We start from the raw sequence: 19,722 nt of genomic DNA on the forward strand, positions 1-19,722 counted from the left end.
TTCGCGAATGAATTCCGCAGGCGCTCACAAAAGCTACAATTAATATGCCTTACCAGAAGTCAAAGACTGCATAGTGGGTTCCGTAACCGGTTCGGTCGTCGACTCTGGAGTTTGCGGTAACTTTTCGGTAGGCAACTGAATCATTATCCAGTCATCGAGAGTCGTTATCGGCGACCAATCGGTCTCAGTGTGCTCTGCGAAGCGAACACGCGATATTAATATGGATCTTAATTACAGTACAACGAACGGCCGCGAATCTATTAACTAAGGGGCCATTATTTCTTAATTGCCTCCATGAAAAAAAATAACCGAACGCGATAAGAGAGCTGCAAGAACGAATAACAGCAATCTCTCCTCGTTATTCTCGCCACGAACAAATCGACCCCAAGTTGGCCTGCAAATTCATTCTACATGCCCGTGGACACCCTGTACACGCCAAAAAAAGATGAGAAGGACCTCTCTTTCAGTCCGTGAACCTCCATTTCTCAGAATGCCTTAGTTTCGAGCCAGATATACGCCATGCTAATTCTCGAGGCAGCACGAACCGGTTTGATTCTCCGATTTGGGGTGGTCGAATTCTCTCTCTCTTTCTCTCTCTCCTCTCTTCTCTCCCCTCTCTCTCTCTCTCTCTCTCTGTCTCTCTTTCTCTTTTTCTCTTCTCCATGCGAGACATATCCGCCCAGAGAGTGGAGCATAGTTATTAGAGAATAATTCGAGTGGCTTGCAGAGGACGAAGGAGATGATCAGGTCGCGTCGGCGGGGAGCCAGCTCCGCGATGGCCGGTTTACGAACCGTTACGACGTCCCAACCCGTACATCATAGTCCGGTGATATCTGCGCCGGCACCGCCGTGATCCACATAGCGTTACGTTAGCACGATGTATATCCTAGGCCCGATGAACGGCCTTGGCTCGCATCCACGAGGCTCACTTCGTCCTCACGCGGCCCCAGGATAAAGCTTATAGTTTATCGAACAAACGAACGAACGAACGCGGGATGCGGGACGAATCACCCACTTACCGCCACACCGTAGTCCAGTTTCACCGATCTGACCGCGGCACGCAATCGAGATGCAATTACGCCACTTGAGGACGTGTGACGTTGAACGCGCGAGCCGGTGACATCGCCTCGGGCGAAACCGGTCCAAACGCATTACATCGGCCGAATCATTGACCCCATCAAACGCGCGTGAACTTGTAACTCGGTGGGGCGGTCAATAATATTCTCTCTCTTCTATCTCTCTCTCTCTTTCTTTCATTCTCTCTAGGGTGGAATACTAAAAAAATTCGGGAAATGAAGAGTCTAAGCTCGTCGCTTAAAGCTCTCGCGCACGAATTGACGTAAGAGGTGCACGTGAAACATAAACTCAAGCTAGAAATCCAATCGGGATATTGCTTTAGGATTTTTCTAGCTAGTGGAAGATTGAAGTGACTCTGTAAGTTTTCAACCGGATGAATCGTTGAGCCAGAAGTGAATTTTCAACCGAAAGCAAACACTTCAATCAGACGAATTCTTATTACTTCTGCATACGATCAGATTTACAGACAGTTCTGTACCCTAAAAAATATAATTTCACACGGAAGAAACAGCACAGTTGGTCCACACATAAATTTGATTGTGCCAGCCAGATTTAATAGTGAAATGCGAAACACACACACAAGTAATTGTGTGGTTGCTGCAACCACAAAGCAATTGCTGAGTTATTGGCATTGCAACAGTGACGATATCTAGTTGAAATGGATACTTCAATCAGTCATATATCTATAGCAAATGTTATCTCAATCAATATTTAATAATCACAACCGGATCACGCACAACATTGAGGTGACTAATAATCATCAATCAATCAATCAATCATACACATCAATCATATACATTACCATCATATAAAGATAATTAGGTTGATGCAACTATACTGCTCACAACTAAATATTTCTGGTTATATGCACCATATTTTTCTTTCTGTAAATCTTGTTGTTATTTGGCCTTAAAAAAATTTTTCTAGAACCAAAGAAAATATAACCTAATACTAAAAAAAATAATTTTAATTGCAAAATGTTATTTTCTGTTGTATTTTTCATATTCTAAGTAAAAACTTTTATTTGAAAAAATATTCTAATGAGAGAAATAAACTATTAAAAAAATAAACTATAAAGAAAATCTGCTAGATATTATTCTAACTTTTCCTTTTTGTATATTAAGGAAATATATTTATTTGAAGTAGAGAAAATATTGTTTTACTCAAAGAAATTTTTATTATGAACACGTAAAACTTTTATTATGAACACGTGTACTGTAGATAAAAGAAATTCCTTTAACTTTAAAAATATTGTGCTTAAAATATTTTTCTTTTGGTTTTAGAAGAGTCCGCTAAGAATAAGATTATATTTTCTTGAACGTATTATCTTTTAAAAAATATATACACACAACTGTAGTAATATCTTGATTGATTTTTTGACTGAAGTTACGTCTTATTCTTTAAATTTCTTAGAGTGAACGTTCACGCAAAACGAGTAAAAAGTGGCAATATTTTCACTCGAAGCGATAGTGTAAATATTTGAAATCGCAAGTGTAAATATTCCATTCAAGCTCAGAAAGGATTCTAACTCGATATGAATGAATATTTCAATTGACTAGAGTGAATATGTTCCATTCCATTCCGAAAGCTATATCTAGACAGTGAATATGTTTCTCTGACGATGGAATACATCAGATTAACTCTTTCATTTTGAGTGAAAATATTCACTCTACGACTTAAAGTGAAGAATTCATTCTATAACAATGAAAATAAACTAAAGTTCGTATGATTCAGCTGTTATTCTACTTTTCCACTGAAATTTCACTCTAAGAAATTTTGAGAATATATCTACGATTTACAATAATTCGTGTACGAAAGACTCATGGCACATAACGCAAGTAGTAAGAAAATTGTCCAATCACAGTCGATTATTCTTGGATTATAAAGAGTACAATCAACTGGTTAATCAATCTATTTACGTTCTTGTGTGTCCCATAAACCTTATTCTCTAACAAAGATTATTCTTGAATTGGAATAAGAGTCAACCTGTAAGACTACGATACGCCAAGTCCGCTTGTGGCGCGACCTCGCGTTTGAAACGCGCATCTTGCGAATTTAATTGGTTCTCCTTTTTTAGGTCTTCCATACGCGACACTTGAGAGATCATTTTGCTCGATATTTGATCTTTCACTCGGTGATCAATCTCTTCGACGTGCCGATAATTCACTTTGTATCGGGTGACGCGCGGTCGCGTGGGTTTTAAACATGCACCCTTCGTCAGCATCAATCACCACCTTCGAGGAATTATTGGAAACGTGATTAGCAGGTTTATTTGCGTGCCGCGTCTGTATGCTAAACCGGTGAAATCGCAGAAAACGGACGTTCATTGTGTAACGCGACGCCTTTGTCGCCAATAGGAAATCATACTAATAGCAATGCGCGTGTCGTGCGGGGCGTTGCGTGCATGAAAACCAACGCCGAGAGAATAGCGAAACCTCGGCGAGCGATTTGATGGATGGGTGGATCGCTCGTGAATTTATTGCACTTCGCTTTCGACACTTTTCATCGATCGTTTGTGCAGTAACCAAATTGCGCGAGAAAATGATCCTTTCCCTGATAATACTACACCTGTCTCGTGTTTCGAATTTGCATATTTTGATATCTATGCATTGCATATTTATGCATTAACAGATCCCGATAAATTATTCTCTTAAAAATTATTGGTATGTAATACAATAACGTCCATATTAAATTTTGAAAAAAATCGTGATAAATTTCGCGGACAGCAATGGAAAACAGTGTGGAAAATTACAATAAATATCACGATTAGCATGTAACGTTACAGTCGAATAATTAAATTTACTTGAGGCATTATGTGTGACTCTGATTGATTTATAATTTAATATAGAATTACTAATACTTAGATTGTGTGAAGATTGGCAGTTTCCTCTGAAAAAACACACAGAAAAATATCCTTCTGCTCTCCAAGAAAAGCGATTACAAAGTTTCTTCGCTTAACTAATAAAAAACTATCTTTAACAAAGAATATTTTCTTGATAAAAATCTTAAAATATTCATTAAAAAATCTTAAAATATTCATTAGAAAAACCTATTACCATATATTCACGAGAAAAGTTTACTTTCTTTAAAAGAATATTATAAAATTTTATCGAAGAGAAAGAGAGAGTTGGTTCGACTCTATGTAATAAAGCAGACTGAAGTTCTGTTTTAATTTAATATTTTTGATTGAAATACTAAACGTGCTACACTGTGAGAGAAAAATAACTAAAAAATGAAAAAAAATATTCGGTGACTATTAATAGCATATCTATTTAAATTTAAATTTTTTATTTAAGTAGAATAAACAATCGATTTTTCATAGAGAGCTAAGGTTTTAAGAAAATATATATTTTCTTATTACACTAAGAATACTTGAAAACTTAAAACTTAAAAAAATACTTGAAAATCTATTGTGAATGGGCCAGTCATACTGTTTTTTCCTGTAGTTATACATTTAAGTTATATATTCGCGAAATTATCATAAATATCGAGTTTCATCAAAATACATTCTGAATCTTACACACTGATTATATCACAGTATTTTTCTGCGTGTACTCACCTGGCGGCGTAGACGTTGTCGTAGTTGTCGGAGGCGCCGACGAAGATGTCGATGTTGACGTCTCGGGCGCCCTCGTGGATACCTCATCGGAATTCGAGCTCCATGTGACCAAACCAGGTGAATAGGTAGTCAACGGGATCTCTTCGAGAGTGTTATTAACATCCTGACCTTTCGTAGGCGGTATATTTGTCGATGCAGTCTCGTCTTTAACGGTAAACGTGGACAGCGAACTCGAGCCGACCGTGGTGATTTCTGCGATGCTGGACGTGGTCGCCGGGAGCTTCGTCAGGGGTTTCGTGGGTTTCATCGTGGTGGGTTTAGGTCTCGTAACGCCGACTGTCGAGCCAACAGTCGACGGTAACGGCAACCTCGTTCTCTCCGTGGTCGTCGCGGTGCTCGCATACTCGTTAGGTTTAGTAGTCTTCGTCGTCGTGGTAGTGATCTTGGTGGGTTTCACGTACGCCGTGGTCAACGGTAATGGCTTAGGCGTGGTGGTTTTGCTGTCAATCGTTGTTTTCACCGTCGTTGTCAGTCTGGTCGTAGTTGGTCTGGTCGTAGTCGGCCTGGTCGTAGTCGTCCTGATCGTAGTCGGCCTGGTCGTAGTCGGCCTGGTCGTAGTCGGCCTGGTCGTAGTCGTTCTGATCGTCGACGTCTTCGTGGTCGTCTTTGGGGTCGTTCGCGGAGTCGTCGTCGTTCTCGTGGTGGACGGCTTCTGGTCGGGACTTTTGGTCGTGATAACAGTATTAGTAGCAGTAATCTTCTGACTGGTCGTGCTCGCAGTCGTCGTGCCCACGGCGGACGGTCGGCTTTCAGTGAAGGTTAAGGTACTTCCCGTGATGCTCGCGCTCGAAGGTCCGACGCTAAGTGATCCGGAAGTTGTGTGAGGTCTGGTAGTCGCTGCCAAAGTAGTATCGAGACTAAAGTTCACGCTGGGTTTTGAGGAACTCGACGGTCTCTTCGTTAACGTGGTAGGCTTCTTCGTGGTCGCCACCGGACGTTTTGTTACCGCTGGTAACAAAACTGTTGTGATAGTATTGGTGGCGATAGCGGGTGGCCTCTTGGTGGTGCTGACAGGCTTTCTGGTGGTCGCCTGAGTCAGCGGCTGGGGCGATGTCGAGTTCCTTGGTGGGAACCTGGTCAAGGATACCGTTTTCTGCGTGGTGGCTGGCTCGGTCTTCGTGGTCGATTGGACGGGCCTGCGGGTGGTCGGCGAGCTCGGCTTGGGCGAGGTATGCGTTGGTCTCTGCACTGTGGTCGTGGGGATGGGCCTCTTCGTGGTCGCTTTCGAAGCTGCCGCGGTGACGCTCTGTTTCGTCGTGTTCTCCGTGCTGGGTCGTAGGCTGGAGGACGTAGTGGACGGTTTCGTGGGTCTCCTCGTTGTGCTCGACGACACGCTCGACGGTCTATTATTGACGGTGCCGATAGTGCCGACGGTGCTCTTCGACAAAGTGGCCTCCGTGCTGGAGGCTCCCTCGGGAGCGCTCTGCACGGTCTGGAATGTCGAGAGCCGAGTGGTTTGCGTGGTCGTTTCGATCGTCGTGATCGTCGGCTTCCTCGTCACAAACTTCGTTGTGTCCCTCAATGTGTTCGTCGAAGCTTGCGGCGTGCTCGAGCTTACAGACGTCGTCTAAAATTTCACCAAAATTATCGACCTGTGAAAATTATGTTTTACCGATACGAAGAAAATATATGCAGCTTGGCAATCGGCCGCAAATCTTCCAGTCGGCTGATAGAGCCGACTTTAATTTATTGCGTATTCGACATTTTGCGCGACATTCTGTAGTCGACTGAAAACACGAATTTAACGCGAATTGCTTTTTCACGAATTTTCGCGATTGCGAGAGGATGGGTTTTTTTATTGTTTTTTTTCTTTTGAAAGAAAATATATTTTCGGTGGAAACATTTCTATATATTGATCTTCGTTATTTCGCCGGTCGACCGTATTACAACGAGTGGATATTTATTCGGAAGAACGCGCGATTTCGGTGCGATCGGATTCACGCAACGCACGCATTGCCGCACACATTGTGGTTAACTGCCATTCGAGTGAATGTACTTTCTTCCTTCGTCTATGAATCAATTGTGTGAGGTCATGCCAGCCACCAAGCCTTTCCCCCATGTAGTGATCTCATGTACGTGAGCACAGTAGAAAGTTATTATGATATAGCTGAACCAGCCGAGAAAATACGTTTCTCGCTGTTCTGAACGCGTCGCGATTCGAGCTACTTCACGACCCGCCGCGGTCGTTCACCCCCTCGCGTCGCACCGTCCAACAGTTCTTCATCTGCGTGATCTCTTGAAATTTGATTTACGATAAGGCAATTAAATTAGAATGTAATCCCGCCTCCTACAAGTAGCGAGCGCAAAATACTCGAACTAATCCGTCGACGTGACGGACACTGCCATTTATCAGGCTGTCCATTTCATTAACGTGGCGGCGGCGACGGCGCCGTCAGCAAGCTGACCGTGCGGTAATCCTCGCCAAGTGACGTTACTTCGATCCCATTGATCCGCCTCGGAGAATTTCAAGCCGTCATGCCGCGTGTCTCACGTCGCGACGTCGCGCACTGCAGCCCAGCCGAGAGTCGGCTTCATTAGCGATCGCGTTTACTTACCGTGGCTTGCGAGCCGGCCCCGTTCTTCTCGACGGTCGGCTTCGGCCTTGCGAAGTACTCCGGTATGTCGTTGCTCTCGATGGGCCCGTGGGTTGTGATAAACGACGGCCTTGGCGGCGACGGGCCGTCGTCGATGCTGTTGTCCTGCGGGTAGATGTCCGGCTCGTCGTCGATTTTGCAGCAACTACCGAAGTAGAAGCGATCGATGCAGGTGCCGAGATGCGTGCCATTAGCCTTCGCGCAGGTAAACGCGAACATGCACACGCCCGTCTCGCCGCTCCTGCGTGACACGCAGGGCAAGTGCCTGATGTTCCTGCCTGTGCCTGCAACGTGACGAGAGGAAACAGCCGCCATTACGTCCGTCGTAAACGCGTTTGTAACTGAAATTCTCGTCCGCTTCTTCTCCCCCTTGTGCTTTTCTCGGCGCGACAGGTTGCAGAAAAAAATTATTAGTACTCTTCTCGTTAATAATAGCGTCTTCGTTAATAATAGCGGATTGAACGTTTTAGGTTCAGAGGACCTTTTCTTCTAATATGAACTCGTGAAAGTATATGTTGGAAAAGAATATTCATTATTTCCACCAAGTGGAAAAATTATTTTTTATGATTTCATACTAAGAAAAAATTTACGTGATTGATAAGATCGAGTTCACGTGATAAGATTTATGATTGATACCCAGGTTCGACCTTCTTTCACTCTCTAAATTTCTTGAAATGAAATTTTATTTGGAAAGTAAAGTGACTTCGCCGAGTTATTCGAATTTGAGTGATTTTTCACTTATACAGAATGAATTCTCTACTCCATTTTCACTCGAAATTGAAGAGTGAATCTGATGTGCTTTATTATCGCAACATATAGAATATAATTTTATTCTTAAAGGAGATATCCTTTTATATATAACTTCACACACAAGAGGATTTTTTTTTTAATTAAAAGAAATATTCTCTAAATATTCGTAAAATATTCTTAAAAGTTTGTCTTTTATTTACAATTTTTGTCCTTAATAAAAATTTCTTCTAGTAAGGAGACATTCTGCCTCAAATAAACATTCTCTTTTTTTTAATTCAAAAGAAAAAAAATTACAACAAGATTTAGTAGATCAATCACCGATCAATAGTTCACTTTAACAGAAGAGAAATATTCTTTCGATAAGAATTTTCGCTTGGAATACGGAATTGCAGGAAATACATTATGTAAAATTAGAGTTTTTTTTTTATTCGATATTAGAATACTTTCCTTTTAATTTTAGAAGAATCCTCTTGAGGTCACATATAAAAGAATATTCGTTAAAAATAAGATTATATTTTTTTACGTGAGAAATATATTCTATTCGATTCTTTTATCTGACCACTCTGTTCAATTGAAACATTCCCTCAAATGGAGTTAGAATCCACTCTGAGCTTGAATGAAACATACACCCTTGCGATTTCGAGTGGCAATATTTTCACTACTGCTTGGGATGAAAATATTGCCACTTTTCACTTTTGAGTGAGTTCTACTTCAGGAAATTTAGAGAATATACTCGAGCGAATTTTCGCGGCTCTAAGATTCTCTCTTGCTTTGTAAAAATTTGCTTTGTAGATTGTAGCTAAAGATATCTAACTAAAAATATCTAACTAAAGATATCTAACTAAAAAATCTAATTAAAAACAACCATTTTGCATCTCGATTTCCGTTTCCTGTTTATTTATTACATTCATATATATATGAATTTCGCTTATATACATGTACTGATTCTCAATTCTCGACTCATAGCGTTGTACACCGTGCGCTTCGTGTTAATAATATTAATGTATTCTTGCCACGTGGCACTCTCTCTCATTTGACGCATAATAAAAATGATTCGTCCTCATCATAATAATACGTGATTGTCCCAGGCGATTAACGGGACACTTCTGCTGTTCAAAGATTGCCTCGCGAATGTAGTGCGAAAGTAAAAACTCTCTCCCGTTGGAAAAATAAAGTTGCGAGATGAAATATTGGGAAAAATTGAGGAAGAAAGACGTCTCAAGATGAAATTCTTTGGCGTAGTCATCGACAGTGATTAAGTATTAGATGCTTGCAAAAGTTTATATGGTTATATTAAAACTATTTTTATTCATTAATTCAACAAGATTGAGATGACATGTAATATTTTAATCGAAGTATTGACTGTTACTATCAATAAGCTTTTTTTATCTTTCGGGCAATAACCTGATTCCACGCCGATAAAAGGACACATTTTCTTAGGCAATCCATTCATTAATCCATTTTCATACTGTCTCAGCATTTCGGAACTGTGTATCTGAATAAGTGAAAATCAGATAGGGCGATGTCTGGAGAGTGCGTTGGGTACGGCAGAACTTTCCAAACTAACTCGAACAATGTCTCTTTAGTCGCAACAGCAACATGTGGCTTGGGGTTGTCGTGAAACAGAATAATTTTGCATCAATTCGCGGCTATTTGAAGGCGTTTTTTCTTCATGATTTAATTCAATTGTCATAATAGTTGACTGTACTGATCTTCTGTGACTGTTTACCCTGGTGATAATAATTCATAGTAAAACATTCCTTCTTGAACCCACCAGATGCATAGGAGAGTCTTATGACCGTGGATGTTGTGTTTTGTTATGAATGTTAATGGTTGATCAAGCTATGACGTTTTGCATTTAGGATTGTCAAAATAGATCACCCGTAATTATTCGCTACAAAAAACTCTTTCTGTGTCTGGCAAACAATGAGAGACAGGTAGAGGATAATCCGGTTTATAGGAAAGCCATTTTTCCCATTGCTTTCAAATGGCGAGATACCATTGGTTCATCAACTCCAAGCTATCCTGCAAACTCTTTTAATGTTTAGACCAAGTTTTCGTTGAGTAATTCGTTGTTTTCCATCTCGTTTAGACTAAATTTTTGTTCCAATTCGTTGTTTTCCATCTCGTTTGAACGACTAGAACATGGCTTGTCGTTGACATCATAATCACCATTTTAAAATCTTCTAAACTACTTCTCACAGATAGCAACGTACACAATATTCTCATAGGTCTTACAAATCAGTTGTGCAAAAGTTTCACCTCGATTAAGGTGGTGAAGCATCTAGTGGCAAAGATAAATCTTATTCGGTCCCATCTTCAATGGTGTTAAATGTAACGTATTGTTCGAAACTGTGACTTATCAATCATCAATTCTGATCGAATATGGTTAACATTTAGAAACTAAATAGCAAACTTAAAGAAAAACAATTACTAAGTCGTTATTACAGCCATCTATTTATAATCTTACGAACTTTTGCAAGCATCTAATAAATGCTTTCATGATTTCTAAACCTCCCCGAAGTAAGTATATATATCAACCTTCACCCGCGATGTATCTATAACTGTTCATTCACGATACACGTTCTACATTTGCATCGTAACACTTTACTCTCGTATCGTCAACGCATCGTATCGCTTATAATTCCCTCATTTAATGGTCTCGCGCCGAGCATTCAACGGAGCGATCATTTCGCGATCGTGGATGATGGAAGACGCGGGGCCCGGTATAAACGCCGGTATAATTGCGAGACGGAATTAAAAAGGAAATATGCAGCGCGAGTATGACGGATAATACTCCGACGCGGCGGACTATGATGATGAAGTCGCGAATATCAATGACGGCCACGCAGACGATACGTAAGACACTTCATTGATTTATTAATATCATATCGGAAGTTAATGGGTCCATCGAGGGAGGACAGAATTATTAAAAGCTAATTAACCCTTTAGGATCCAGATATCAATCCCGTTTAAATAGAAATTGTTTTTTGTGTAAAATAGTCATAAAAGATGAAGAGTCTTGTGATCCATATAAAATTGACCGTCGAGAAGTACGATTTTCTGAGTATGCACTCGCCCTTAGGAAGATTGTCAGGTTTTTATTTGTGAGTTTAGGAACATATTTGTACTGTCCAATGGGAGAAATCTCAAGAAGTATCGGGAAAGTACAATTTTCTAAGTGTACATTCACCCTTAGGGATATGTCAGGCTTTATTTGTGAGCTTAGGAACGTATCCGTCCTATTCAATGAGAGAATTCTCCTAGTGGAAAAAAACAGACTTTCCCGTTAGACAAGACGAATGCGTTCCTTAACTCACAAATAAAAGTCTGAAGTTTTTTATCGAATGAAATTGCAATGCTTCGAGTTGTCAAAATGGCGAGCCACTGCTGACATATTATGCGCAGTAATATATAAATTATTATAAATAATATTAAATAATATTAAATAATATTTAATATTATAAATAAATAAAAATTACTTCTCCAAATAATGTGCGAGTTGTTTTAATTTTAAAAAATTCTCTCTGTCAAATTTCACAAATGTCACACTTTATATTGTCACTTCGCGGCACAACCTATTATTGCATACACGTCAGCGTATAGTTTTCAATTCTGACAACTTGAAGAATTGCAACTTTATTGGATAAAAAGCGTGCAAACCGATTTCCAATTGATTATACATATGCTCTGTTCTTTTCAGTTGCACTGTTGCAACATGTTAAAGTAAGATAAAATATATTTGTCTTATTCTAACTTATTGCACCAATGCAGTAGTGCAGTTGAAAAGAACAGACCTATAATTATTGTACGGTGGATTATAAAACGCTCAGAGACAATGAAAGATTAGGAACATACCAAACTGTCAAAATTGACAGTTATTTCCGACGGCTTTACACAATAATAATATAACGAATGATACAATTAAGAACACTAAATAATAATAATACTAATGATAAATTATAATTAATGATGATTGAAATCATTAAAATAAATAAAATAAATTAATATATATATATACAGAGTGTCTGAGACCACCCGTACACCCCTTTTATCTCGGAAACAGAGCATTTTAGAAAAAAACGTTTCAAAGAAAAGTTGTATGGTTTCGAGATGTACATAAGATGGTATCATTGATTTGACCTTGGATGGCGCCGCCAAGATCAGGTCAACGTCAACTTTGCTTTTTTAAATAGAAATATATATTTTTTATTACGGAATTTTATTCTACGTAAAGAAACAAACAGCTTTTGTTTGAAATTTTTTTTCATACGATCCTCATTTTTTAAGATATTTATGGAAATATCTACAATTATTGGTTTCAATAAATTTTTACTCGAATTCTATCAACTTTACCGAAAAATGGCAAGAGATATAAATTGCTTATTTTCTTCTCATCGGGCTCTAAGAATTTTTTATTAACTTTTTAGTACATTTTCTTGCATTTTCTTGAAGAAAATTCTTAGATGAGAAGAAAATAAGCAATTTTTATCTCTTGCCATTTTTCGGTAAAGTTGATAAAATTCGAGTAAAAATTTATTAAAACCAATAATTCTGTAGATATTTCCGTAAATATCTTAAAAAATGAGGGTCGTATGAAAAATTTTCAAACAAAAGCTGTTTGTTTCTTTACGCAGAATAAAATTCCGTAATAAAAAATACATATTTTTATTGAAAAAAACAAAGGTGATGTTGACCTGACCTTAGCGGCGCCATCCAAGGTCAAATCAATGACACCATCTTATGACACGATCACTATATTGATTTCTTCAACGGGCAAGTCACTGTTTCACGCGTTGAGAATATAATTCTATCTGGGACGGATCAATAGTATCATATTGACAGAATTATTACTTTGCCAATATAAAAAGTCTAGGGAGAGAGAGAGGATCCAAAGTGAATGTACATAATTGTGGGTCTTAACAGGTTAATATTATTCATGACATCTATTTATTCCGAGAGAAATAGCTACGTTCTGCGCTTTCTGCTGGGAGAACTTGAAAATCGTGCGTGCGCACACTAGCGAGGGAAATCACGATATCCGATGGTGGAAAATCTCTCTTTCCGAACCTCCGGGCAAATTACGCTGGCGAGCAAACAAACCAAGACAGATGTCACGCGTGAAACTGAAAAAGTCGGGAATATCAGAGGCGTATAACGGAATGACAGGAGTCTGCTTTGACAATGATTCATACGGTCGTGCAATACAGTTAGTCGCGGAAGAGGAGCGCGCGCAGGAAGATAAAGAAGTGTGTTCCTCGCACTAGAAAATAAGACCACGACCTTTCGGGCGCGAGTAGAGACGATGCTGAAATATTAACGAAGACTCGCGACGTCGTTATACATCGCCCTCAATAGCGCGCGGTAAACGCTTCCATTACACGATTAGACATTCTTTAAAAAGGAGCAATGTACGCAGTCTCAAAAAGAAGCTACGTGTGCTTACGGTAAGCGTCGTGAAGTCCGAAATTCCCCGCGTCGTTCTCATCCACGACGTTCGGACGCCGGCAATCGAGACGGAGGTCGCGAATAAATTCGCGATCTCCGCGAATAAATTCGAATCGGAGCCGCCTCGTTCGCGATCGCGGTTTTATCGACGATCGATTGCGAAACACCGCTAACGCGTTTACGGCGCATGCCGCCGCATTATCGAGGAACGAATTGATGTCAGGCAAGCCGAAGCATCCCGGTACCGTTAAGTTTCAATGTATGAGCTAGTTGCCCGACCCAAAAGTGGGTCACAGTCATAGCCTAATGTAACAGCCTGCTTCCCTCTAAGATACCTCACGATCTTCTCCTCCATCTCCTTCTCCTTCGCCTCTTCCCCTTCCTTCTTCTTCCTCTCTTTCGATCTTTCTTGTCTCATTCTTTCTTTCTCTTTCTTTCTCTCTTTCTTTCTCCTCGAGGCCTCCGGCCCAACGAAACCACCATGCACATTCCGGGATACCTCGGCTAAGCGTGATTAAACGAGCATACCCTGACCCCCGAGGAACCTGACTGGACCAGGCGCGTCCTCGACTCGCGCCTGAAAGATTCACGAACGGTATTTCGTGCGAACATCGCGCCAAAGAAAGTGACAGATCGCCGATCATTGGTGAACGTTCGTTCGTTATCGAACACACAGGGTGCCATAATATTCCGATCGTATTTAGTCGCATAACTACGCAGAGGAGAAAGTAGAATCGTAAAGTTGAGAGATACGATTTTCAAGCGAAATATATCAAGACTCCTTTCTTGTCAAACTTCCTCGGCTTGCGTAAGTCTTGCGCCTGCAGCAAAATCCTGACGCTCTCTATCATTAAAGACCTCAAAAAATATAACTTTATTCTTAGTGGAAATTTTCTTATATAGAGTGTCTCACGCAATTAAAGGGCTTTTTTGTTCAATTTCACCTAATATACAAGCACACAACAGCACACATCGCTACTACAGCTCATCTACCATATCGCGTGATCATTCACTAATCTTTTTTAATTAATATCTGGATTATTGTTGTGAGTATCGTAAAACGGTATAGGACTTTTATATTAATCTCAATCCGTTCTACGTTCTCACAAAAATTACGAAGAAGAGCTTGACATGCCCTCAAGTATATGGCCTCAAGAGGGTTTTTCCAGAACCAAAAGGAAAATGTTCCAACACCTAAGAAATTAACTCTAATTACAAAGTTCTATTTACTATAATCCCATATTCTAAGCGAAAAATCAACCGAAAGATTATTCCTCTTCTTCTTCTAATAAAGTGAACAAGTAGTAAGAAATCTTCTAGATATTATTCTATTTTTTCCTCTTTTGAATTAAGAGAAATATGTTTGTTGGAAGCAGAATGCCCTCTTACTAAGAAATTTGTTAAGAGCAAAACTTGAAAATGAAAAACGAAATTCCTTTAATTTTAAGAACATTGTGAAATATTTTCCTTTTCATTTTAGAAAAATCTTCTTGAGGCCATATGCAAGAGAATTCTGTTAAAAATAAGATTATATATTATTTTTGGTCTAAATAAAATTAAATAAAAAACATTCAGAAAGATATAATCTTATTCTTAGCAAAATTTTCTAAATTCTAAAGGATTTTACCCTTGCTTATATCGTGAAAAATGAAATTCCTCTAATTTTAAGAATATTGTGCTTAGAATATATTCTTCTTGTATAGTAATCTTAAAATATTCCTCCTGAGGCTATATATAAGATGATTCCGTTAAAGATAAGATTATATCTTTTTGAGTGAGTGAGAGAGAGAGAGAGAGAGAGAGAGAAAGAGAGAGAGATTCCAATTAACTTCATGTGTCCCGCGGCATTGTAATACATGAGAGGATTCCGCTAAAAATAAGATTATATTTTTTTTGGCTGAAGTATAAAATTCGAAAAACTCGCGAAAAAGTAAGGACTCTTGGCTGGTGTCTGCGATTTTATTTATTCATTATACGCATATATAACAATATTACTGTTATTATTGTTAATATTATTTAGTAAATCAAGTGAATCGTGAATTAACAAGCGACGTTTAAATCCACCGGTAATCGACCGCGCGCCCCGACCATGGATCAGTTGCGGTGCAGTTTTCACGCGACGCAATCGGCACAAAAGAGGTCGTTAAAACGCTGTCGTTTTTCCGCAAATGTTTACTTTCTTTTGCCGACGAGCGGCCGACCCAACGGACGTTTCGTGGTTAGTGAAAATCAAGCGTAAAATTGTTTTACAGTCCCAGGGCGGTTGCGGGCGCTCGCCTCTCTACCAGGTCAGTCGGTCAGACCGCACACCCAAAAAGTCCTACACGTCCGTTCGTCATCCTTCCGCGTAGAAAATGTGTGCTAACGGAAGTGACGCGCGCGTTAGTTAGTCACCGGCGTGGAAGAAAGTTGGTGACGCCTTTCTGCAGTTCTGGCGGAATTTCAAGCCGAACTGCGGGAACGCGCGTGCCGCACGCCCACGCGTTCGAGCGCGAAGGATTTCACTCGCATCCACGGATCACGCTAGGAAAGTGCTTTATCTGATCGCGGAACGGAAGTCGCTTGGAAACGGAAGTTTAGCGTTATCGCACAAAGGAAATCAAGCCGTCAACGGGGCTCCGTGTATCGTCGCGGCGCGGCGCGACAACGTCATGACTGAATGAAACGCGATTGTGAAGAATGTCCTCTATACCGAAATATAACGCACTCCTTTTAACTTGTATCCCACTGAAAACAATTATTTTTGTACTTGGAATTAAAATATTTGATTACAATTGGCATACGATCTGATTGGCATTACATGTCTTTTAGAATAATTATGTCAAGTAGGATGTATTAAGTGAGAAAGCAAAACACACAGGCGACAATTAAGTTGTTTGGTTGCAATTACAAAATATTTAGTTAATCCCATTTTAATCAAATTTTGCCCTGGTGTATCAAAGGACCCCGCACAAAACCTATGGAAAATGGTTTTCGGTCAAATTGGCTGAAATTTCAATATGTTATAGTTTTCGCCAAGTCCCAAAAGTCAATATTTCATAGATTCGGAGTGCTTAAATAAAAAAACTTGAATCTACTCTTATTTGACAGACTTAGAAAAGTTCAAGGAGAAAAATTTTTCAATTTTGTATTTAAATGAAGCAAATAACATCTTCTAAATGCAGTAAAGTTATTTTCAAAATATCATTATGAAAACATATTTTCTCTCGACAATTTTTGTTATATAGTGGCAAAAATCGAAACTACATAGTGACGAACAGAACAGGTGTTACTCAATAGTGAGCAACAGCTAAATAATTACGTCCTGAATCTATCGTTCTTGCATATAGCTTATGAAAAATCGATGTTGCTTAAGAGGAACATTATCAAGTAAAGAATTAAATAAATATATTTCTGATACCTACTGAATAAATATTTTCTTAAATTTTTCATATATTTCTTCTCTCGGTTATTTTGACAAGTTATTCAGTCAATCAATTACGCTTTAAATTAATTGTTTACATGCCGACAAAAGTTTTGACACGCGCCACGTGTTAACAGCAGAGATGACAGAAACGTCAAATACGACAAAGAATATCTTGGTAAAGGATCGGCTAAACACAACGGGAGAGATAACCGTACGTCCCATGAAACCCTGAACCTCGCTTCAGAACGGTCGCAGGTCAAACGTCGGCGGCTAGTTCGAGAGGATGACGGAAAAATCATTAAGTCACGCGGCTCCCCGATGACCGCAGTTGACCTACTTGTACAGAAAACTGACCAGTCCGCCCACGTTCCGTTCGAGCACGAATTCAAGGTAGGTTCAATGTCGCCGCGTGACGGAGACAGGTAAGCGCTCACGCACACGCGTAGAAAACGATCGTGCCTCGCCGTGGCTCGTTGCTGGTATTCGTGTACCGATCCGTTACTCAGCTGACACACGAGGAAAATGCAACGAGCGTGAAAGAACCAGCAGGACAAACAGAAGTGTATCGTACGTATACTTCTAGGTACACCGGCGCGAGATTCGTGTCACAGCTGAATCGAGATTTCAGATTGCATTTTACGATATTGTATTAAAAAACAATGGGAGAAAGAAGAAATGCTGGTCAGAATAATATTTATATAAATGATAATGTAAACAATTTCCTAGAAAAGTAATAAATCCGTGCGCGAATCAAGATTTAATAACGATTTAACTCTCTCCCTCTTTTTCTTTCTCTCAAATTGAAGAAAATTAGACTCTTTGCATTATTTAGACCGCGAAATATTCTTTACAAATAATAATATTAGTAAATTCTTTTAGGAAAGTAATAAAACATTTTAAAAATAGGAAAAAGGGCAATTCAAGTTCAAGCACAGGACTAATAGTGTTATATACCATATGGGTAAAAACCTTCCTTGTGTTAGGAAATCGTGTAATATTTATTGAACATGAATAATCAATATAAAACAATCATACGTTTCGACTCAACCATGAACCCTCTTCAGTGATAATAAAACTCAAGGTTTACGACACGAACGCATTACAATTAGTAAAAGACCTGCGCAAATTGACATGAATGTTAGTCGCAATATTAAAGCCGATAAAACCGTTACCGAAATAATATTAAGTAATAAATTAATATTGAGAAGTAGCCGTCATAACTATAAAAAACATATAAAATAAAATAAAAATAAGTAAAATGGAAATATAATAAATAATTAAAACTGACAATATAAAATACCTTTGTTGAGTTCAGCTAAAAGTAAACCGATCCTGTCAACGATAACATCGCCACGTCTTCGAAATACAAATAGTTACAAATTTATATGCCTAGCATTAACATTGCGGAAACGACTTGTGGGAGAGAAAGAAACCAAAACAAAGTTTATTTTCATAACAAGCCGCAGTAGCTGGTGCCCAAATATTCAGTATCTTTTTGTGAGTTAAGACCTTGCTTCTGAAATTTGATGAAAATCATTTCTGAGATCAGGCGTTTTAAGTAAAAGCGTTCCTCATGCGCAGGTCTTTTACTAATTGTAATGCGTTCGTGTCGTAAACTTTGAGTTTTATTATCACTGAGGAGGGTTCATGGTTGAGCCGAAACGTATGATTGTTTTATATTGATTATTCATGTTCAATAAATATTACACGATTTCCTAACACAAGGAAGGTTTTTACCCATATGGTATATAGCACTATTAGTCCTGTGCTTGAACTCGAATTGCCCTTTTTCCTATTTTTTGATTGATATCTTCGTTTGCGAGTTCTTATTTCTTTCTCTAAATAAAACATTTTACCGAATCAGGGCTAATATGGATTTAGCTTTTCTCTCTCTTCTTCCATTTCTCTTGGATTAAAGAAAATTAGACTCTCTGTTATTTACATAAAAAAAAAAAAATATATATATATATATATATATAATTTTACCCGTAGCAAAATTTTTTGAAACCCCTCTTTATTCAAAACGAACTCATTTCATTAAAAAATTCTTTCAGCAAAAGTTTTTATTTAAAATATGGAATTATACATGGAGGAAAAGAATTTAGTTGTATTAATGTGAAGTTTGGTCTTAATAAAAGAATCAAGGTTACTTGAAAAACAGATTATTTCTGATAGTCTTATCTCTATGGTTCTCATGACCCAAATTTAATTTTAGGAACCAAAAATTCCGTTTCCCTCAACTAAAATGCGTTAGAAGTTTATTCATTACCACTAAACTTCATATTAATATAAATCCTAACTTTTTTCTTCGTGCAGGAAATTAAAATTCTTTGTATTTTAATATATATCACGAGGTAATCTTCATGAATAAGATAATATAAATAAATTCTTAGGAAAATGGTAAAAGATATTACCGAAATAGAACTGATAAGGATTTAATTTTCTCTGATAATATATTAAAAAAATTATTTTTGAATTTGAATTTAATATATTTTGTACACACACACACACACACACACACACACACATACAAAATTTAGTTGACATTACATATTTTTCACTTATGCCAAGTACATGTATTATGGAGAAAGCAAAACACATATGGCGGCAATTAATTTTTTTGATTGCATTTACCAAATATTTGATTGATCCTATTTTAACCAAATTATAAACCGATGTACTACAATTTTCGTTTCGACAACAAAATCCTTTTTCTAATGTAAAATTTTATTTAATTCTCCCTCTCTTGAATTAGAGAAAATTAGGTTTTCTGCATGATTTATACCACGAAGAGATTTCACTGGGAAGTGCGATAATCGCAGATTTCT

At 38.6% G+C, this 19,722-nt stretch overlaps 2 protein-coding genes across 16 annotated transcripts in view; one reads left to right on the forward strand and one right to left on the reverse strand.

Moving 5' to 3' along the window:
* The window catches only part of LOC116852238, an 83,240-nt gene that overhangs the window by 27,609 nt on the left and 35,909 nt on the right, over window positions 1-19,722 (forward strand). The window contains exon 1 of one of the 10 annotated variants that reach the window (XM_032832391.1): window positions 17,263-17,284. The exons of 8 other annotated variants lie outside the window; for them this stretch is intronic. The gene's annotated coding sequence lies outside the window, so the exon portion shown is untranslated. Of the gene's footprint in view, window positions 1-17,262; window positions 17,285-17,407; window positions 17,462-19,722 lie in introns of those variants that run through there. One more of the 10 variants, XM_032832390.1, reaches the window with a different exon arrangement.
* The window catches only part of LOC116852237 (serine proteinase stubble-like), a 58,297-nt gene that overhangs the window by 11,578 nt on the left and 26,997 nt on the right, over window positions 1-19,722 (reverse strand). For 3 of the 6 annotated variants that reach the window (XM_032832376.1, XM_032832374.1, XM_032832375.1), the window contains 3 exons: window positions 7,252-7,574; window positions 4,637-6,263; window positions 54-194 (listed from right to left, as the gene is read on the reverse strand). In XM_032832376.1, coding sequence (XP_032688267.1) covers window positions 54-194; window positions 4,637-6,263; window positions 7,252-7,574 — 2,091 coding nt within the window. Of the gene's footprint in view, window positions 1-53; window positions 195-4,636; window positions 6,264-7,251; window positions 7,578-19,722 lie in introns of all 6 variants that reach the window. The other 3 variants (XM_032832372.1, XM_032832370.1, XM_032832371.1) reach the window with 1 other exon arrangement.

This window comes from Odontomachus brunneus, unplaced genomic scaffold, assembly GCF_010583005.1.
Source record: "Odontomachus brunneus isolate Ranch 3 - 2012 unplaced genomic scaffold, Obru_v1 Obru_scaffold_208, whole genome shotgun sequence".
NCBI lineage: Eukaryota > Metazoa > Arthropoda > Insecta > Hymenoptera > Formicidae > Odontomachus > Odontomachus brunneus.